At 35.0% G+C, this 20492-nt stretch overlaps 1 protein-coding gene across 1 annotated transcript; it reads left to right on the top strand.

Moving 5' to 3' along the window:
* Positions 1–2433: 2433 nt before the first annotated feature.
* On the top strand, positions 2434–10886 carry LOC104094405 (bifunctional D-cysteine desulfhydrase/1-aminocyclopropane-1-carboxylate deaminase, mitochondrial). The gene is made up of 10 exons (XM_009600334.4): positions 2434–2749; positions 2851–2916; positions 4087–4281; positions 4382–4492; positions 5481–5572; positions 8027–8119; positions 9172–9229; positions 9312–9425; positions 9862–9959; positions 10514–10886. Exons 1-10 carry the CDS (start codon positions 2501–2503, stop codon positions 10716–10718), a joined length of 1281 nt encoding a protein of 426 aa, XP_009598629.1. The 5' UTR covers positions 2434–2500; the 3' UTR covers positions 10719–10886.
* The last annotated feature ends 9606 nt before the right edge of the window (positions 10887–20492 follow it).

Below are 20492 nucleotides of genomic sequence, written 5' to 3'. Positions count from 1 at the left end.
AAATTTTAGTCCGTTCTCATGATGAGACAATGTTCAGTACCAAGGATAAAGCAGTAAGGCTTTTTAATGATTTCTAAATTTGATACGGGGTATATCAAATAGTGTATCTACAGGATGACACATTTAGGAATCACCTATGTAAGTGTGAAGTGTTAGCCGCTTCAAGGAGAACTTTGTAAGGCCAGTTCTCTACGCACTTATGAAACTAGGCGGTGTTCATGGCTGAAACGAACACAACAATGAGAACCAAAGACGGTTAAGGGTTGATTGTGTGACTTATGGTTGTCTAGGTATACACCAAAGATCGACGATTCAAAGATATCAAATCTACCGATTGACCGAGTATATCCGACATAAGTTTACTACGGAAAGTTCAAAGGAAACCTACTTATCCAGATGCGATTAATCCTTACTTGTAAATCACACAGTTTTTTCATGCATACTTCCATGATATAGCCATTCCCCATTCATGTGGGGGATTGTTGAGGTTTTGTTTTTAAGATGAAATATTCTTAAAATGAGGGTGAATGGAAAATGGAGGAAAAATGAAATTTTGAGTAAAATTTTAAGTTTTCCCCTCTTGACAATGAGACATTGTCCCATATTGGAAGAGGAAGACATTTTTGGTGGGTATATATATAATTGCTCTTCTTGTAGCTCTTAAAGAGTTAAGAAGAAAGCAAGCCTCGCGCCGTCGTCGTCGTCGCTCGCTCGGCTCGGCTTCGGCTACGGCTACGGTTTCGGCTTCGGCTTCGGCTTCGGATTTGGATTTGGATTTGGATTTGGTCAAATGATCGATTGATTGATTAATTTTTTGGACCAAATTTATTTGTTAATAGTAAATATTAACGTAAGATTATCCGCATTTGTAACGGATATTTTCCAATCCGTGTATTGACCATTTGGCAGCCGCCTAATGCTCTTCCCACCATGAAGTGCTTGCTCCACAAACATGAAGTGCTTGCTCCACAAACATGTAATGCTTGCTCCACCATGGAGGGTGGACGTTTGGTCTTCTTCAATATTTTGCTGCTATATATATGTGCAGCAGATGTTGAAGAAAGACACTCAACACACAACATACAATTCGCTCAACAAATTGGCTATACATTGCACTCCTTCCTCTCAACATTTCCATACGATTTTCTGAGTTTATACTCCTTCGTTCTGCATTGTTTTTAACTTCAAACAAAGCAACTGTAAGTGTGATTTGCTACCGAACTTTGTGTTCGCTGAAACACTGGGGTTTGAAGTACCGCTACACCAGTGTGTTATTCGTTCTATCCTGGGAGAAAATAATCCATTACCTTGGGTACTAGGAGGGGATTAAATTCCTTAAGGAAATACTGTGAATTCAGTGGGCTCGAATTAATTACTGTTTCATAACGTTAACTTATATTTTGCAGAATTATTATTTACAAATACAGCAATATTGACGGGAATAACAGTATTCATTGATACATTCATTTTGTGCGAACGAATATAGTTAATATAACTTTTCCATCAAAACTGTATTAATTGATACAAAACGAATATTGTTTATACAATTTTTTCATCAAAATTATAATTCATTTACACAGTCATTATGTACGAATTAATACAGTTGATATAACTTTCCATCAAAACTGTATTCATTAATACAACCATACGAGCGAACAAATACAATTGATTATAAGTTGCTAGCAACTGATTGATACAACAAAATATGAGTTTAGTTGTATGTGCTTGATACATCGAAATTGATACATTAGTTATAAATAGTAATTAGATAAATTATAGTTATATATGATAATTATATATTAAACTATAGTGTTTTATGATAATTCTTCGAACATATTTCACAATTCAAAGTACACAATTTCAATGGTAACTCTATTAAACGATAGATCTTCCCCTCCATACCAATCACGGGTTTTTCTTTATTCCTCTCGTATATTGTCCTAACACCCTTAATGCTAGGTTTTGAAAAAGACTTTTCATGTCATTTCCATTTAGGTCCGATTCAGATCTTGAATTAAGATCTTTTAGGTCATTGAATTAGAAAAACCAACCCACCACAAAAAATACATAAAATAAATAATGTCATGTTTCTTTTGAGGTACTCCTATAATATTTTATCAACCATATTAAGAAGGTACAATCCCTGAATACTTATTCACTGTTTAGTTAGTGGTATTAAATAATACTTGAATTAAGTACTGTGAGTAATGTAAACATGACATGAAACAAAAATACACATATCAGTATGTGGAGATAAAAGTATTTGAAGATAAAAATATCCCAAGTAATTATTGTATAACATTCTCGGTATTATTATTACCGTAAAACAATCTCTACTATTTATGGGAAAATATTCATTTATTTTGTTAATTATTACATAACTAGCATGTAAAATAGTACTAATAAGTCAATTTCAAAAATTAAAATTGTGTTGATGGGAAGCGGAGTTTCCTATTGAACTATATGAACAAAAGATAAAAGGAAAAGGGAAAGGAAAGAAATGTTGAGTTGCCAATGGAGCAGCAGCTTCACTAGAGTATGCTACAGTTCACCATTTCCCTCGCAGCAATTTAATAATAAGGCGTTAAACTTGAACAGACACTGTTCCCTTACCAAATCATCTATGGAGGATTCCAGTTCTCAGGTTTCGCAATCGCTCTTTCAATTTCTCACAAAGAAGCCTTACGAGCCTCCTCAATGGGCCTCTCATCTTAGCCCCCTTCCCTCTCACACTTTTTCCCTTGGACATGTAAGATAACAATCTGTTTTTATTTGTTTGGTTTATGCGTAGGAGAGGATTAATCATTCTGTTTGTTTTTTTTTCTTTCTAAATTGTGGGATTGTGCGTAGTTTCCGACTCCAATTCACAAGTGGAACCTGCCTAATTTGCCCAAGGACACTGAGGTTTGGTTAAAGGTATTTTTTTCACTTCTTCTCTATTTTAGTTTAGCCTACTTCACTAGAAAGTAAGGATGGACCAACGCAAACAGGCTAAGTTATTTTCTATGCACTAAAAAATAGGAAGAAATGTTTAAGCTATTAACTATTATGTTTGATCCTTTTCTGTTGAAGCAACGAGACAATGTTATAAAAGGAAAATTTTACTCTGAGGTTTTTCTGATGTCTTACTAGGCAAGCATATTGTTATCTGATTCGACCAACTCAGGACTCGAAAAAAGTTCCAATTATAGCAGACCTTTTTGCAATTTTGGTTTAGCAGTGTACTGCTTGAAGCAAGTTCTTCTGATGTAGTCTCTCATACTAACCTTTGCGACAGAATCTATTTAATCCACCGCAGATTGCTACAGTATGATATAGAGTGCCCCAAATTTCACTTTTTAGGTCCTTACCGGGGAAAACATTTATTTTTAGGTAAAAGGGAAATTTAAAAAAGAGGAATGAGGTCTCAGAACTATTACTTATTTGATAACAGAAATTTCTTTCCATTTTTTTATTGGAGTGATTACCCAAACATTCTATATCTAATATCTGCGCACCAACTTTATGTGTTTGTTGAACTGAAATTACTGTAAACTAGGGAGTAGAGTAATACATGTGGTATTTTCGTGCAAGTAATGAAGAATGGCATAATCTGAATAATTGAAATATTTTGTGAAGTTATTTCCAGTGGCATTAGACATGAGTCCTCTTTTAACATGTTTGCGTGTATGATGTGTGCCTGGATGGTAAAAAGAGGGAAACAAAATAAAAGGAAAAAGTTAAAGGACACGACTATACACCATACTGAGAAAATATCACAATCAATTAAGAAGCTGAGTGACGTGAGAACATCACATCAACCTATGTGCTGTCAAGTATACACTGCAGCTTGATTGCCTGGATATTGCTCGTTGTTGGGTCAGTACTAAGAGGTGCTACTAGAACATTGATCATTTATAAGATAGGTGGTAAAGTTTCCTCTCAAAAATATTTTATAGTGTATCTAAAGTACGAATTATGGGTCTATAGGTAGCCTGAGAATGGCTTTTCTTTTGTGCTATTGTTTCTCTCATGTGCTTTGGTTACCTTTTTCACTGTGCCACTATTCCAGATTTATTCTAACATGAGCGAACTTCGAATTTACAGCGTGATGATATATCAGGAATGCAGTTGAGTGGAAACAAGGTCAGGAAGCTAGAGTTCTTGTTGGGAGATGCTGTGGCACAGGGGGCTGACTGCATAGTAACTATAGGTGGCATACAAAGTAATCACTGCCGTGCTACTGCTGTCGCTTCCAAGTACATAAACCTTGACTGTTATCTCATCTTACGCACTTCAAAGGTATACCTTAGTTGTTCTTTTGGTATTTTGTTTGATTCCTACATCTGCCGCAAGTCACCACTTCCTGTTTATGTGAATAACATCTTTAGCTTTGTCACAGTTGCTTGTGGATAAAGATCCTGGATTGATAGGGAACCTCCTTGTTGAGCGATTAGTTGGAGCGCACATCGATCTTGTCTCAAAAGAAGAATATGCAAAAGTTGGCAGTGAGGTCTATACTTTCCTAATCCATACAAATTTATTTGTATTTGTAGTTATTTTCTTGCATTACATTATATTTTTAAAAAGATTTTCTTGTGCTCTTTCTTCACTAAAGCACTCCCCTTGATTGGCTTTAGGCCTAGCTGACACTAGGTGCAGAGGTATTTTGCATCACTGACTCATTTTGTGTCCTCTATTGCCCACCAACACCTGGTACTCACAAAGTTAAATTTCAACTTGAAGCGTCAAAGAGTTTTCTCTTCCTTCTTCCTTCAAAGATTCTGGTCTCCTTTTCCTCTCCTCCTCTGCCCCTCACCAAAGGAAAAAATTTATGTGCCGGAACTTTTCCTCTTTCCATTGATATATGGATGCCCTTGAGGAGTTCTTTCACTATTCAGGTGCTTTTGACTAGTGCTATTCGATGCAAGAATATGAAGCCACACATACCACGTGAAATCAGTAATCTGTGTGATAAAATAAAAATAGAAATAAGTTGCTGATTAATTGGTGAGCTGAGAACTAGTATTGTCCTCCAATTTCGGGATGTGCTCTTGATTTTCCAAATGGAACCAGTATTTGAACCTTGTACAATTTTCAGTTGTACGGAAGCTAAGAGCCCGTTTGGACATAAGAAATTTTTCCCTTTTTTTCAAAAAATCTTCACTTTTTTCCGAAATCAACGTTTGTCCATATAATTTCTAATTTTCACTTGAAGATGCGTTTTGGAATTTTTCGAAATTTTGAAAAACTCCAAAAAGTTGTGTTTCAAAATTTTCACTCAGATTACTCACAAAATTTCAAAAACAACTCAAAATTATATTCATGTCCAAACACAACTCTAATTTTCAAATACCATTTTCACTTGAAATTTTTTTTCACTTTTTTTTGGAATTTTACAATTCTTATGTCCAAACGCCCACTAAGTCTGTCTCATAGTAGCCTTAAGCTGATAGGTCTTATCTTTAATAGTACTGATCCTAATGTGTGTTACATCTCAGGCTCTTACCAAATTATTGAAAGAAAAGCTGTTAAATGAAGGAAGAAAGCCGTATGTCATCCCTGTTGGTGGATCCAATTCTTTAGGAACCTGGTGAGGCTCGTTTTCTTATGCAACTGGCTTGTTTCCTATGTCTGATAAATCCTAGGCCTACTTCCTTTCTTTTTCCTAATTTTCAGCGTTTCACTTGCACCTTGAGATGTGTATTGGGTACTTTCAGCATCAGATTGTATCCAAAAGTTCTTACTGATAATCTTCAGGTCTGAGTTTAGAGCTCCCTCTACAGCTTCTGAACTTATTGCGTTTGCCTTAATTTGAACTTCAATATGTGGTCAATTTCCCTTTTCATTGTGAAGCCTTCAAGAGTGAATATCTTTTCCATCTAGTGGTCCCTAATTGAGCCATAGCCTGCGATATTAATAATTTACTTCTGGTGCAAATGTTGACTCTACTCAAATCATTATGCAACTCCATTTGCGGTATGGCATACATGATACCTACCTGTGTCACTTTTTTGATAAGAAGGATACCTACCTATGTCACTAGCCTTGTTTCATTGAGTTTTTTTCTGTAATGATAGTGTTCATCCTGCATTAAGTGGCTACATAAACTGTTATAGCGAATATCTATCCATCCTTCAGAAAATCATTCAATTTTTCCTTTTGACAAAGATGGAGTTTCTCTACATCCTCAAAGTTTAACCTACAATATGTCAAGGGAAGACAGATAAGCGATGGTTCAGAAGGTTAATTTTGAGAGTTTTTAGTTTTGCTTTAAACAAATGATAGCTTATGTAAATACAGACTCTTTCATTCTGGAGCTATTTGTAGAAGAGTAGTGAGTGATTAATGATTAACAAACTAGAAAAGAGAGAAAGAGCATTAATGTCATATATGCATGTTATAGGATGTTTTCTCATATTGAAGCCTTTTATATTCTGCCTGCCTTGTATTCTTGTTGTGGGGGGGGGGGGGGAGGAGGAGATTTTCTCCGGCTTCTCCCACAACCCTTTTGTTTCGTTCTATTAGAATTGCAGTATTAGAGCAAAGAAATGATTCTTATATGTTTCGATTCATTGCTTGAATATTTGGACGGCACGAGCCTCAGAGGCGGATCCAGGATTTAAATTCTATGGGTTCAATTTTAAAATTTTTAGCATTGAACCCATTATATTTTTAAAGTTATGGGTTCAAATCTACTATTTTTGCAATTTTAATGAATTTTTACTTACAAATTTTTACTCCGCGTCGAAAGTTATGGGTTCAGTTGAACCCGTAGATAATACACTACATCCGCCTCTGACGAGCCTTGGTTAGACTCAGTAATTATTCCGTCTTTGCACCTTCCATGTACTAGATAGTGTTACTAGTTTGCCTTGCTTTAACCTGTCCAAAATGAAAGAAAGCTGCTCATTACCTGCCAAAAAATAGGTGTACTTGACCCTTTTGAAATTATCCAAACCCATCTAAGCCCTTACAGCTGCTCCTTTCTCAAACCTATAGGATTAAGGCTTAGGTACCAGAAAAATGCTAGACCTACTGAGGCAGAGCAGAGAATTGTTATATGCTGTGCTAGAAGGCCAACAGTGGTATACAGCTCAACCTCCTGTAAGGCACTGCCAGCAGAAAGAAGAAAACTTAATATTGCATGATGTTGGACAGCAAGTGCTCTCACTTTCATATTGGACCGCAAATGCTCTCACTTTCATATTCTCATATCTCATATTTAGCCTTCTCATGTCTTTTCTTTTCTCCTTTGTCTCTGTTGTTCAGTTTTGCTTCTGGTTCCACCTCAATATAGCTGTTTTGTTTTTGTGTCTTCACAAAGACACTAAAATTTGGAAGAATATTTGAGTTTCCATTGATATTGGCTGTTAATTGTAGAACTCCATGGGGAGCTTAACCCCGCATTATAGTGATACTTAGAAGGGCCTACCTGGGACCTGAAATGAAGACTGCTAGAAATATGAAGTATAATCAAACTTTTCATGTTCCTCTTACCAGATGAAACCCTCTCACTGGCCTCTTGGAATTGAACAGTCAAATAACCTTATGGATTATTACATAAGCATTTTTCAGCTGCCTGTCAATATTCCTATTATCCATTTCAACCCTAATATGATGACACTAGGGTAGCCAAGATGACTTATTTTCTTGATTGACAGAGCTATCAGCCCTTCAGAAGCTAGTAGCCAGTTAGAATACATGCCAAAGTTCTGCCTTCTCTATGCTGATATTTATACTATCTTTCATAGAGTTACAGATGCATGTTTTAAGAAAAGATCGAAGGATCAGCATTATTAGTTGAAGAACCAAGGTTCCATCCTTTAATTTATTAGTAGGCACCTCAAATACCTAAATTTGTACATGGACTGAATTACGCTCTGACCATCAAGTTGCCATCCTTAAGTAATGGATAGTGATGGTACACATTCTAAACTATACACAGCTGAGCAAATTTTGCTCTAAAGGTTTTCCCTACTTAATGAAGAAATACAAAATCTGTGTCTTAGTTTCACCATTTTGACAAGTGTGACTATTTTTGCAGGGGCTATATTGAAGCAATCCGGGAAGTTGAGCAACAACTTCAGCACTCAAGCAGTGAATGGAAATTCGATGACATTGTTGTAGCTTGTGGCAGGTTTTGCACCTCCTCTGCTTAATTTTTATGATTTGGTATGCTATACATGGATTGTTACATTTAAAAATCGCCCATGTATGGAATCACTAAAAAGCAACACTTGCTAAAACTATGGTTGAAAAGTTTGTCAAGGAGTCCGAAAATAAGTAGGGATATGCTATGAGCTTAGAGAATGACCGAGACTTGTATTCCTAGTAAGGATAGTATACTCAGTTGGCCCATGACATGTCTTGACTGTAGTTATACACACACATACTTCCTCTCTTGTTTGGTATTTCTATTACTGAGTGGCTTTGATAGTTGTTCCTTAATGCATCAGTACGTGTCAGTATGTCTGGTATATGTTTAGTGTGTCTCTATGCTGCTTGGTATCTGTGGAGGATCTTAGCTTCTTGATCCTGGCATCATGACACCCTATGGGATGTTGTAGGGAGCTAATAACCTTCTGGGACTATGGTCTTTTTGTTTGTATACAAATTGCAATTATCTTGCTTAAGGAGCTATTGAATTGTTAACAGATTCTCCGTGGACATTGGTTCCGCCCACTTTTGTGGTGAGGCTCAATTTTCCCCTGCCTCCTAATAACCTGTTTTCCTATCAAAGCGTATGATTTGAGAGTAGCTACCTCTGAAAACCAGATTGAATTCACTAACATTTGCTTTGCATCTCTACATGCATAATTGAGTCTCCCTGTGCCCGGTACTTTTAAAAGATCAAGAGATTCTCCATGGACATTGCCACCATCTTTTTGGTGCTTTCCAGTAGACCTTTTATCTATTAATACATTTGATTTGAAAATGTTTATCATTGAGAACCTGATTGAACCTGAAGAAATTTTCCTTTCGCATTTCTAGGTGCCTCAGTTGTCGATCTCTAGTAGAATTTCTGGTTTATTTTTATATGTACTCTTCTTTTGGGAATGCTCGTACTCAATGAGTAACCTCAACTTCCTAAAAGTGATCTTTTGTTTTGTCTAGAGTTACATTATGGTGAAAGTCAATGATTTATCTTACAGTGTTCTAACATCACTGCCATGTCTACATGGTTTTCAGTGGGGGTACAGTCGCTGGTTTGTCAATTGCATCCAGGCTCAGTGGCTTGAAAGCAAAAGTAAATTGCTTGTGTCTTTATTTTAAAATTCTCTCATCTTCAGACACAGCAAATGTCACTAATAAGTGGTTCGAGTTTGTAGGTTAATGCATTTTGTGTTTGTGACGATCCGGATTATTTTTATGAATATGTTCAAGGCCTACTTGATGGAATTAATGCAGGCGTCAGCTCACGTGATATTGTTAGCATTCAAAATGTAAGGACTTCATTGTTTTCTCCTTTCTTTAAGCACACCTGTTTTACATTCATCAATTTCATTGTGTAACTTCTTGAAATACTAATTTCATGATAAAACAATGTGATCTATTGATTGTAATTCATGGATATTTTGGTCTTTGTAACTGTAAGTGTTCTCTCTTCCCATGTTATACATTTTACATAGCTTATGACGTTTAACATGGATTGCTATGCTCAAAATAAAGGACTTCTTTCTGAATATCCTTCATGGCCAAAAACTTTGATTGATAATTTTCCCTGCTAAATAATGCTGTCATCAAAATCTCATCATAAATCATTCATGTCCTCAATCCATCTTGCTCAAGAGTAACTATGGAAATTCTGCATATGATGTATTAGTCTGGTTCTCTGAGGAACTCCATGGTATCAACAAGTACACTTTGGTTTTTTAACAGGCGAAAGGCCTTGGGTATGCTATGAGCACAGCTGACGAGCTTAAATTTGTGAAGCAAGTTGCTGAAGCCACAGGTGTTATTCTCGACCCTGTCTACAGGTATGGCCAAGTGTGCCTTCTCATTCTTTCTTTATGTTCATATGGCAAGTAAGAGTTCAACGGCCTGTCTACACAATTCGCTTGTAGTCTGTAAAATGCATTGCACAAACATGTTTTCAACCTAAAAAACTGCCTATTCTTATGAATGCACCAAATTTTGCAAAGGTCGGAGAATAAATCTTTCGCTATGGAGCCCGTAATAGGGGAATCCTGGGTTATGTGGTAATGAAACATGGTTTATTGATATTGATTTTGTAAACTTATCTGTATTGAAGTCTGTTGTTGGCTTGCTATAGTGATTCTTTAAGAGGAGAAATGTATTAAAACTCGCTAGATGCCGAGCGTAACAGAAGGTCTTCGGCCTTTTTGTCTTTAAACAAGTAGTATACAACTGTTTTAAAGTTGAATTGAACCTTGCACTTGAATTATACGTAAATCGAGGAAGAGCAGTGAGACTGAGTGATACACAACTCAAAATTACTGATATTGATTCTTGATTGTCTATTTGTGAGGATACCTTGTTGACACATTCTTTTGATTGTTCATTGTTACAGTGGTAAAGCAGCTTATGGAATGATAAAAGACATGAACGAGAATCCAACAAAGTGGGAGGGAAGAAAGATTCTCTTCATACATACAGGTGGCCTACTGGGTTTATATGACAAAGCTGATGAAATGGCCTCATTAATGGGCAAATGGCGTAAGATGGATATCAATGAATCTATCCCAAGACAAGACGGCATCGGCAAAATGTTCTAAAATCTTGAAAGAGGTGATACCAAATTGTGTTGTCAACATGTCAGGATGAGCACCAGCATTTCTAGATTTTTTTAGTTGAATAAAAGAAAGTGCTTTGTGCCACTTGTACGAATGGTTGAATTATGAATATGATTTATCTCTTGAAAGCTTGAATAATTTGAGTGTAAATGGCAGATGTGAAAGTAGAGGGCCCATGACTAGAAATTTTGGCAGCTAAAAGATGTGGTTAACTATGTTATCTAGATTTTAAAGGACTTTGTCGCTGCTAGTCAATTCGAAAGGGGAATCCATGATGCCAAAGGACCGCTGAAAATGGAACCACTAATGCAAGGTGGTTGGGAGTTAGTAGGTAACCGGGGAATTAGTCGAGATATATGTAAGCTGACCAGATATAATAATTATAAAAAGAAAATAATAATAATAATAATAATAAAATACATTGTTTTATTTGGAAGTTAACATGAAACAATTAAGAAGTTGATAGGGGATAAACAACTGAGAAATCATGTGATAGTCAAGAGATCATGCTATTTAATTGGTTCTACATCAGTGGAGATCTTTTATTTATTTGGGGTCCATAATATGTAATGTATCGCCAACTTTCTAATTGAAACTAACTTGATGATGTTATGAAAATAATTACAATGTGGATGTATATTTATTACTCCGTTATAGATAATTTTTCTGAAGAATATTATCCGCTTAGTATTTTATTAAAGTTTATTTACAAGCAGCTGATGCAGGCAAGTTGCAAGCAACTGAAATGATTTGCAACAACTTCCTTTATTCTATAATAAAGTAATTTTCAATTCATCATATACAACAATTAAATAATATATCAATCTCTCTCTATATTTATCGTCGGTTTCTTTACCCTAACATCTCGAACAAATATTTTAAAAATATCGGAGGTGAACTGAATAGAGAGGAGATTGAGAAAATCCCTAGCCGCCGCAATCCATCAGCTTCCTCACATATGATTAGCATCTTTCTTTTTTGAAGCTCTCCTTTTCCGGATCAATTCCCATAACTTCATTAAAATATTGAAAGAACCTTGAACAAGCAAAACCAAATTCACCGTCACTCGAAACACACCACCCAAGTTCTAAAACAAACCGAGCTCCGACGCTACTACCTTAAATCACGGCTTCATCCTTTTCTTTTCCTTTCACAAAACAGCAGCTTTATTTTTTCTTCATTTTATTTCTCTCGCCATTAAACAGCCATGAAACACCAAGATCTAAGGATCTTTGTTGGGTACTAAGGTCGCGTTCAGATTCCAGTCGGTGTTCGAGTTCCCGTTGCCGTCGAGGTTTTTCGGTCTAAGGCTCCTGTTTTCTACTTTGAAGAGTTCATCTTCCATGTAATGCGATGCTTTTATGTCCGTGGTCAAATCTTATTAATTTCGAGTATCATAAGACAAATTATATACCTCGGTGATGACCTTTTCTTCTTGGCAGTAGCGATGTAGATATCACTTATATCTGGAGTGGTCAAATTTGCGTAAATTAATTTGAGCTTTTTACTTATATTTTAATATTTTTATTATCGTTTGCTTGGTTATATATTTTGTGTATAATATATATTTTGGTATTTGTCCTAATTATCTTAATAAAGGATTACAAAATGGATAATATTGTTAGATCCACTTAAATTCCAGCAGAGTTTGCGAGAAATATACAACCACCAAAAGTGGTTATGTTTCGTATATTTTATTGTAACTAAATTTTGTTAACCGCCAGAAGTAGTATATGCCTATGATCACCAGAAGTGATAATTTAGGTTTTTTATGGTTACAATTAAAGATAAACTAGAGAAATATTCTCTACATTACATGCACGCCTCGATTTGCTCCTGAAGTAGTAAATATTTTAAAAGAGGTTGAAGCATCACAATTTGATGTGATTAATGCGCGTTCAGATAATTATGTTCAATTTTCTGAAGGATGAGAATTTTTGATAAATATTAATCCATTTCCTGAAGTGAATGTGATAACATTAATAAAGTTTGAAATATGAACACGCTCTTGGTTGTGAAGATATCACAACTCACCTCCAGAAGAGGTAATACGATTAAGAGAACACGTCCTTAATCTTTCATATTTCAAATTTGCCCCTGAAGTAGTAAATAATTAAAATTTTCTCCTGAAACAGGAAAATATTATAAAGTGGTGTAAATACCACAACTCACCTCCTGAAGAGGCAGAATAATAGAGGATATAAATATTATTTTTGTGGCATAAAGATCATTGTCGCACGTACATGTTGTACGTAAAACATCTTGGATAATTTTACTAAGTATCATTCTAAGACAAAAGCATTCTTGTAACATCTTGGATAATTTTACTAAGTATCATTCTAAGACAAAAGCATTCTTGTAGAATGTTTTCTACTACAACCACATTAATATATCATGGTTAGTTATTGAGTTCCTCGAAAGAAATAACAACTCGTGTATCTTTCCTTAAAGGATGCAATGACTATGTGATTGCCGAATTGATACAAAATATTCAGATGTTAATGGTACTTCTCCTTGAAAGAGATATTTGTCACAAAATTAGTGGTAGAAATACTAAAATTCTTATTTTTTTTTCATTTATAAATTTAGAATTGTCTTTATATTATTCATTTGATTATAATTTTCTCTCATGATACCAAAAGTGTCTGAACGATATTTGATAGTACAAAATGTATCAAAAACTCCTGAAGAGCCAGCTGTTTAACTAGAAGACACATGACACCATAATATTAGATTGTGGATAATAAGTGAAGTCTCTCGAAGAGCTTATATACAAATATATCATTCATATTATATGATTATGGTCAAAACATATGTTGTAGTAAACCTGAAGTTTACTAATACAAATGACTATCATATTGAGACTACAAATGATTGGAAGATTGAAAATCTTTATGTTTCCACAATCATAAGGGGGAAATATGTATCTGAGAAGCTACCCCTCTTATTCTTCAACTTGTACTATATCATGCATCACAGTAAACTAGAAGTTTACTAATGCAAAAACAGCTACAGTAAATCAGAAGTTTTACTGCGACAAAAAGTAGCTATTGTAAGCCAGAAATTTGCTGATACAAAAGTAGCCACAGTAAATCAGAAGTTTATTGATGCAAAAGTTTATGCCATAGTAAACTAGAAATTTACTTAGAGATAGCACATGCCATGATAAACTTGAAGTTTTTATTTGCCATTTTTTAATGAGCTATTTGAGAATTCAGATAAGCATATACTGAAGAACTAGAAGATTCTTCGAGAAATCTCTTGTGTTGCTTGTTCTCATAATAAATTGATTATACCAGCTAAAGTTGGGGCTAAAACCCATGAATTCTGCAATATATAAAAGGTGAATATGGGCTCATTCACCTATCATGTTAACCACTTATAAATGCATATATGAGTTGGTTGCATTGTCTTTATTGTCAACCTGCAGTTTGGCATTTGAAATTGCCTTTCTCAAGTAAGAGCATAATTTTCAAATTATGATATCAAGATAGTTCATCTTGATGATGTTGGTTTATATCCAAACTAGTTTAGCATTGAATACTTCCTATTAATGGCTAAATTATTGCTTATGAGAACAAAGTCTCATGTGTTGGTTTAAGGTTTTCTAAATTGCATACAACATCACTTGTATGCATCAGACCAACAAAATATGATAAGTCATCCCCTCACAATTGGTTTAGGATCAGAAACCAAATATTTTTACTATCTAATAACTTTGGATGTGTGGTATATGATTAATTTCTCTACCACAATGCACAAAGATAGGCTTCCCAAAGAAGATTGAGGATATGAGTTAGTTTTTCTAACATTTGGGGAATGGAATAAACAGATGAAAAATATGCTATATGAATCGAATTATCATTAATATGATCCTCACTTAGAAGATAATTCAAGTCAAATGCCAGAAGCATTTGCTGATCCAAAATTCAATATCATATTTCAACTGCAAATGCTACTATTAAAATCAAAGTCCATGAAGGATAAAGTTTACTGTATGCATGGAGCCTGGTAAACCGATCGGTTCCAAAGGTAATAATCCTTGAAAAATAATAGGAGCAAATGATCAAAATGATCATAATGAGGAGAAAATGAGCTCTAGAAGAGCCCACAACATAACATTTTATGAAACTCCAGAAGAAGTTCAAGTACCTGAAAATAAAAAAAGTGATGAGATCTCAACAAGTTATGTCGCTTAGGAACCGATACAAAATGATCGTCGACGATATATTTGATATAATATAGTGCACCATATTATAAAAAATTGTGAGGATCAGACCTGTAGTCCAGACACCTGAAGATGTCATGCCATTTAGATGCAAGTCATAACCTGTATGACTCATTTGATCAAATTTATATAAAGATCCCTGAAGGATTTAAAATTCTTGAAGCATATAATTCAAAGTCTCGAGAAATATACTCAATCAGATTAGAAAAATCTTTGTATGATTTAAAACAATCAGGGCGCATGTGATATAATCGCCTCACTAAATTGATGAATGAAGGTTATATAAATGATGGCATTTGTCCATGCGTTTTTACAAAGAAAACTGCATCAGAGTTTGTTATACTTGTTGTTTATGTTAATGACATAAATCTCATAGGAACTCCAGAAGAGCTCCAAAGGAAAAAACTTTGTCCTAGTATGCAAATTTAGTATTTAGCAGACATGATCTTTATCCATCAATCTATCTATACAAAAAAGGTCTTAAAAGGCTTTTACATTGACAAAGCGCACCCATTAAGTACACCAAATCGGTGTTCGATCACTTGAAGTGAATAAGAATATTCTGACCTCTAAAAGAGGATGGGGAACTTCTTGGTCCTGAAATACTCTATCTCAGTACAATTGGTGCACTTATGTATCTTTCTAATGCTAACAAAGGTGGTGCAGATCGTATTGGTTATGCAGATGCAGGTTATTTATATGTGGAGGTACTGTCATATCATGGCACTTCACAAAAAATCTATTGATGCTACTTCTTCAAATCATGCTGAGATAATAGTTATTTATGAAGCAAGTAGGGAATGCGTATGGTTGAGATCAGTGATTCATTTTATTTGAGAAAAATGTGGATTGAAATATGATAAAAACCCACAATATTATACGAAGACAATGTTGCATGCATAGTCCAACTAAAGGGAGAATTTATAAAAGGAGATAGAACGAAGCACATTTCACCAAAATTATTTTACACACATGATTTTCCGAAAAATAGTGACATCGATGTGCAACAAATCCTCATGAGCCAAAATTGAGAGAACTAAGAGGAGGGAGGGGGTTGAGAAGGACATGAAGAATCCCTTTGTCGCTTCTGCGACCATCGCACCTGCGCAATTTCAACCGCAGGTGCAGAGCACCAGTACCAGTAGCTACCAGTAACCAAACACAAATTGAGAAATGGTCCCAACCTCGCCCGAAACTCACTCGGGACCCTATCCGAATATACTAACAAGTCCTATAACATAACACTAACCTACTCGAGGCCTCAAATCACACATAACTACATCGAAACGATGAATCGCACCTCAAATCAAACTTAAATGAACTTTAAACTTTCAACTTCCAAAACTCGTGCCGAAACATATCAAATCAACCCGGAATGAACTCAAATTTTGCACACAAGTCCCAAATGACATAACGAATCTATTTCAATTCTCGGAACCAAATTCCAAATCCGATACCATCGAAGTCAACTTCCGGTCAAACTTATGAACTCTCCAATTCTTCAAATTTTCAACTTTCGCCAATTAGCACCGAATCCTTCTAGAAATATCCAAATACAAATCTGGGCATATTCCCAAGTCCAAAATCACCATCCGGACCTAACGGAACTCTCAAAACTTCGTTTTGGGGGTCAAATTCACAAAAGTCAAACTTGGTCAACTCTTCCAACTTAAAGCTTCAACGATGAAATACATTCTTCCAAATCAATTCCGAATAACTTGAAAAAAACAATCGACGATTCACACAAGTCATAATACATCATACGGAGCTACTCATGCTCCCAAACCTCAGAGCGAAGTGCAAATGCTCGAAATGACCGGTCGGGTCATTACATTATGAGTATCTAATTTAGTGCTTGTTTGTGATTGGGTGTTGATTATTTAGCTTAGTTCATGCTTTAATTGTAGAATTAATCATTAAAAATATTAATCCATGCCTATTTGACTTAGTCTCTACTTGAGAAAGAGGGACCTAGTCTAGGATAACTTAGCTAACAAGGAATTGGGTCAATTGAGAGACTGATTAATCCAATTAAAGGGTTCAATCTAGAGATAGTAATAACCTGACTTGAGTTCTTATCAATTATTTTGGGTGATACCCATTTGGTCTTGAGAAAGCCAAATTGGGTAAAATCACTCTCTGACCGAGAGGTATTGAGTGCATAATGTAGAGTTGAGAGCTATAATACATCCCAATCAATAAAACAAACATTAACGTCTTTATCCCATTAGGCAAACACCTAGGTTATGGTCACAACCCTAGGCCTTTTACCCATTTGGACAAAACCATAAAAATAATTATCTCTAATCTACTTTCTTTATCTTGCAACTATTAGATTAACAGTAGAAATAAAAAATAAATCCTTGTTGTGAAAGTGCAATTTAGATAATCCAATTGCTCATTTGAAATATATACCCCTAACTCCCATCCTAGTTCCCAGTGGATTCGACCCCGACTCCAAGTTGAGTATTTATTATTGCATACGACCGTTTCACATCTCTATGGAGGTGTTCTTTGGACGTGATCAGGCACCCCTACACTTTTAAATATTTCAAGTTAGGTTTATAACCCTTCCACAATTTATACGGAGTTTTGCCAGTTCTTCTATGTGGGATTCTGTGACATGCAGATAATATAGCTTCACCCCACAAATTGTGAGGTGCATTAGAGCTAACTAGCATAGAGTTCATCATCTCTTTTAATGTTCTATTTTTCCTTTCAGCTACTCCATTTGACTCGGGTGAATAAGGCGGAGTTACTTCATGAATAATTTCATTCTTTTCACAAAAATCATTTAAAGATAAATATTCTCCACCTCTATCAGATCTAATTCTCTTGATGTTTCTACTAAGTTGATTTTCAACCTCAGTTTTATAAGAAATAAAAGCATTAAAGGCATCATTTTTATTTCTAAGCAAATACAACTTAGTAAATCTAGAAAAATCATCAATAAAAGTCACATAATATCTTTTACCGCCTTTAGTCATAGTCTGCTTTAGATCGCCTAAATCACTGTGAATCAAGGATAATAATCTAGTTTCTCTATTTACAGAAAAATAAGTCTTTCTCGTACTTTTAGTTTCAACACATATTTCACACTTGTCTATATGGTTTGAGTCTAAACCAGATATTAAGCCTAGTGACTGCATTTTTTTTATATATGCGATATTAATATATCCTAGTCTAGCATGCCATAAAGAAATAGACTCAACCATATAAGCAGAAGCAGATACATTAGCTCTTTCCCACAAATACATTATTTTTGGTCATTATGATCTTATCAGATTCAAATGACATTTTTTCTCCGGATCTTCAAAATAAGGATAAAGAGATCATGTTTTCCCTCATAGTAGGAACATGCAGTACATCAACAAGGGCTAAAAAATTTCCCGAAGTGAGTTTTAGGAGAACTTTACCCTTACCCAAGACTTTGGTAGTACTTGAGTCTCCAAGGTAGACCACATCTCTATCATCCTCTACAGCAGTATAAGAGAAAAATACTTCTCGATGTGCACAAATGTGCCGAGTAGCCCCAGAGTTTACCACCCATTCTTTTGTAGGTGCTATAATATTTACTTGAGAAATGACAGCTGTAATAATATCACCTCCTTCAGCTAAGTTAGCCTTAGAGTATTAGTTTTTTCTTTGTCATCTCCTGCTTTGTACCTGCACTGTGAGGCATGATGGCTTGGTTTTTCACAAACAAAATAAGAACCTCCCAGCAACTTCTTATTAAACAGGCAGGTTGCAAGCAGCTCATGCATACAGCTTACAAGCAACTCAAGAAAAGTCTCGCAGCTGCTTCCTTTCTTCTATAAATAGAGAAGTTTTCAGTTCATTATGTACAACAATTTGAAGTTAAATAATATATCAATCTCTCTCTATATTTGTCATAAGTTTTTTTACTTTACGGTCTTTATTTTATAACAGACAAGGTTTAACTGGTGTAGATGTTGGCAAAATCAAGGAATACATTTAACAAAAACAACAAAACTCATAATGTCCAAGTTAACGTGAGGAATTTTGAAAATATTCGTTATAATTAATGTTTCTATTATCCAAATCACAGATTTTCTTTGGTTGGCAAGACAAGTGTAAGCTCGAGGACGAGAGTTTAGATACAGAAACAATAAAACCATCAATCTGTTCTCAATTTCTGTAAGAGTCGTTTATGGCACCATTTATTTCACCCTAATTAAGATCACGGAAATCGTTATACAATCTCATTACCTCCAATTTGATTAAAACAGATAAATCAGAAATGGTAATATAAAAATGGATATCGCAGTTGTTAACAATTGTTAGTAAGAAACCGAAGTTCAGTTTATTAATAGCATATACCAATGACGTGAAAAATATCACTAACAAGTCACTTACTATAAAGTAATTCCAAAATCATAATTATTACTAACAGATAACGTGGTAAATAATTTTTTTTCTATTTTCATCAATTAATGAATCTAATATAACTGATCAAATTATGATGGGTCCATCCCATGTGAAAGGAAGACAACTTCCATCGACAAAGGCTGCACCGTCCAAATCCAAGCTTGTCAAATAAAATATTTGTGTGGCAAGGAAAAGTTAAAAAGGGAAGGAAGACAAGTTTGATTTATTATTTTTTGATGTCATCCATGGCATCTTTGAGAGGTTCTTCACCTCTATAAATAAGAAAGTATTCCTTCATTTATTGGACACACCAAACAGAGAGAAAGTGAGTGATTTACAGAGTAAGAAGCAAAATACTCTGTAAGGAAAAATATAGAGAGTTTGAGCGTTATTTGTAGTGAGGTGAAAAATCAAAAGAGAGTTATTTCTTTTGAGTGTGTAGTTGTATTGGAAGGTTTTAATCGGTACCACAAATTGTAAAATCCTTGCTATAATGAAATCAGTTGCTCCTCTCGGGCCGTGATCTTTCCCTTATTCAGAAGGATTTTTCACGTAAAAATCGTGGTGTCCTTGTTTATCTTATTATTACTATTGGTTACTATATTTTAGCAATCTACATTTATTACAATCGTATATGTGAATATTATTTCTGTGGGGGGTATTTTCCCAACAATTGATACCAGAGCAGAGGTTCCGCTCATTCACAAAAATATTATTTACGGTCGATTTTACTTTGTGACAAAAAAAATGTCAGGAGTAAAATATGAAGTAAGAAGATTCAACGGTAATGATGGTTTCTCCATATGACAAATAAGGTTGAAGGACCTACTAATCAAACAAGGGTTAGATATTGCACTGGATGGAAAAGATACAAAATCCGAAACTATAAAAGTCGAGGATTGGGCATACATAAATAAGAAGGTGGCTAATGTGACTGCACTTGTTCGATGAAGTACTCAATAATATCAGGGGTGAAAATATTGCATGTGGTATTTGGAAAAGACTAAAAAGTCTATACATGTCCAAATCCTTAACAAACAAGTTATTTTTGAGAAAGCGGTTTTATGCCATCCACATGAGTGAAGGTACAGATTTCTTGTTCTATTTAAATATATTCAATGGATTAATCATGCAACTGG

Source organism: Nicotiana tomentosiformis, chromosome 3 (assembly GCF_000390325.3).
Source record: "Nicotiana tomentosiformis chromosome 3, ASM39032v3, whole genome shotgun sequence".
Classification (NCBI taxonomy): domain Eukaryota; kingdom Viridiplantae; phylum Streptophyta; class Magnoliopsida; order Solanales; family Solanaceae; genus Nicotiana; species Nicotiana tomentosiformis.
The sequence above is the reverse complement of the archived record's forward strand: the minus strand, read 5'-3'. Positions and strand labels throughout refer to the sequence as shown.

Excerpts from the sequence above, each read along its gene's own strand:
- LOC104094405 (XM_009600334.4), top strand. The coding sequence starts at position 2,501 with ATGTTGAGTTGCCAATGGAGCAGCAGCTTCACTAGAGTATGCTACAGT. Across the intron at positions 5,573-8,026 it reads TCCAATTCTTTAGGAACCTG|GGGCTATATTGAAGCAATCC; the intron begins GTGAGGCTCGTT and ends CTATTTTTGCAG. Across the intron at positions 8,120-9,171 it reads ATTGTTGTAGCTTGTGGCAG|TGGGGGTACAGTCGCTGGTT; the intron begins GTTTTGCACCTC and ends CATGGTTTTCAG.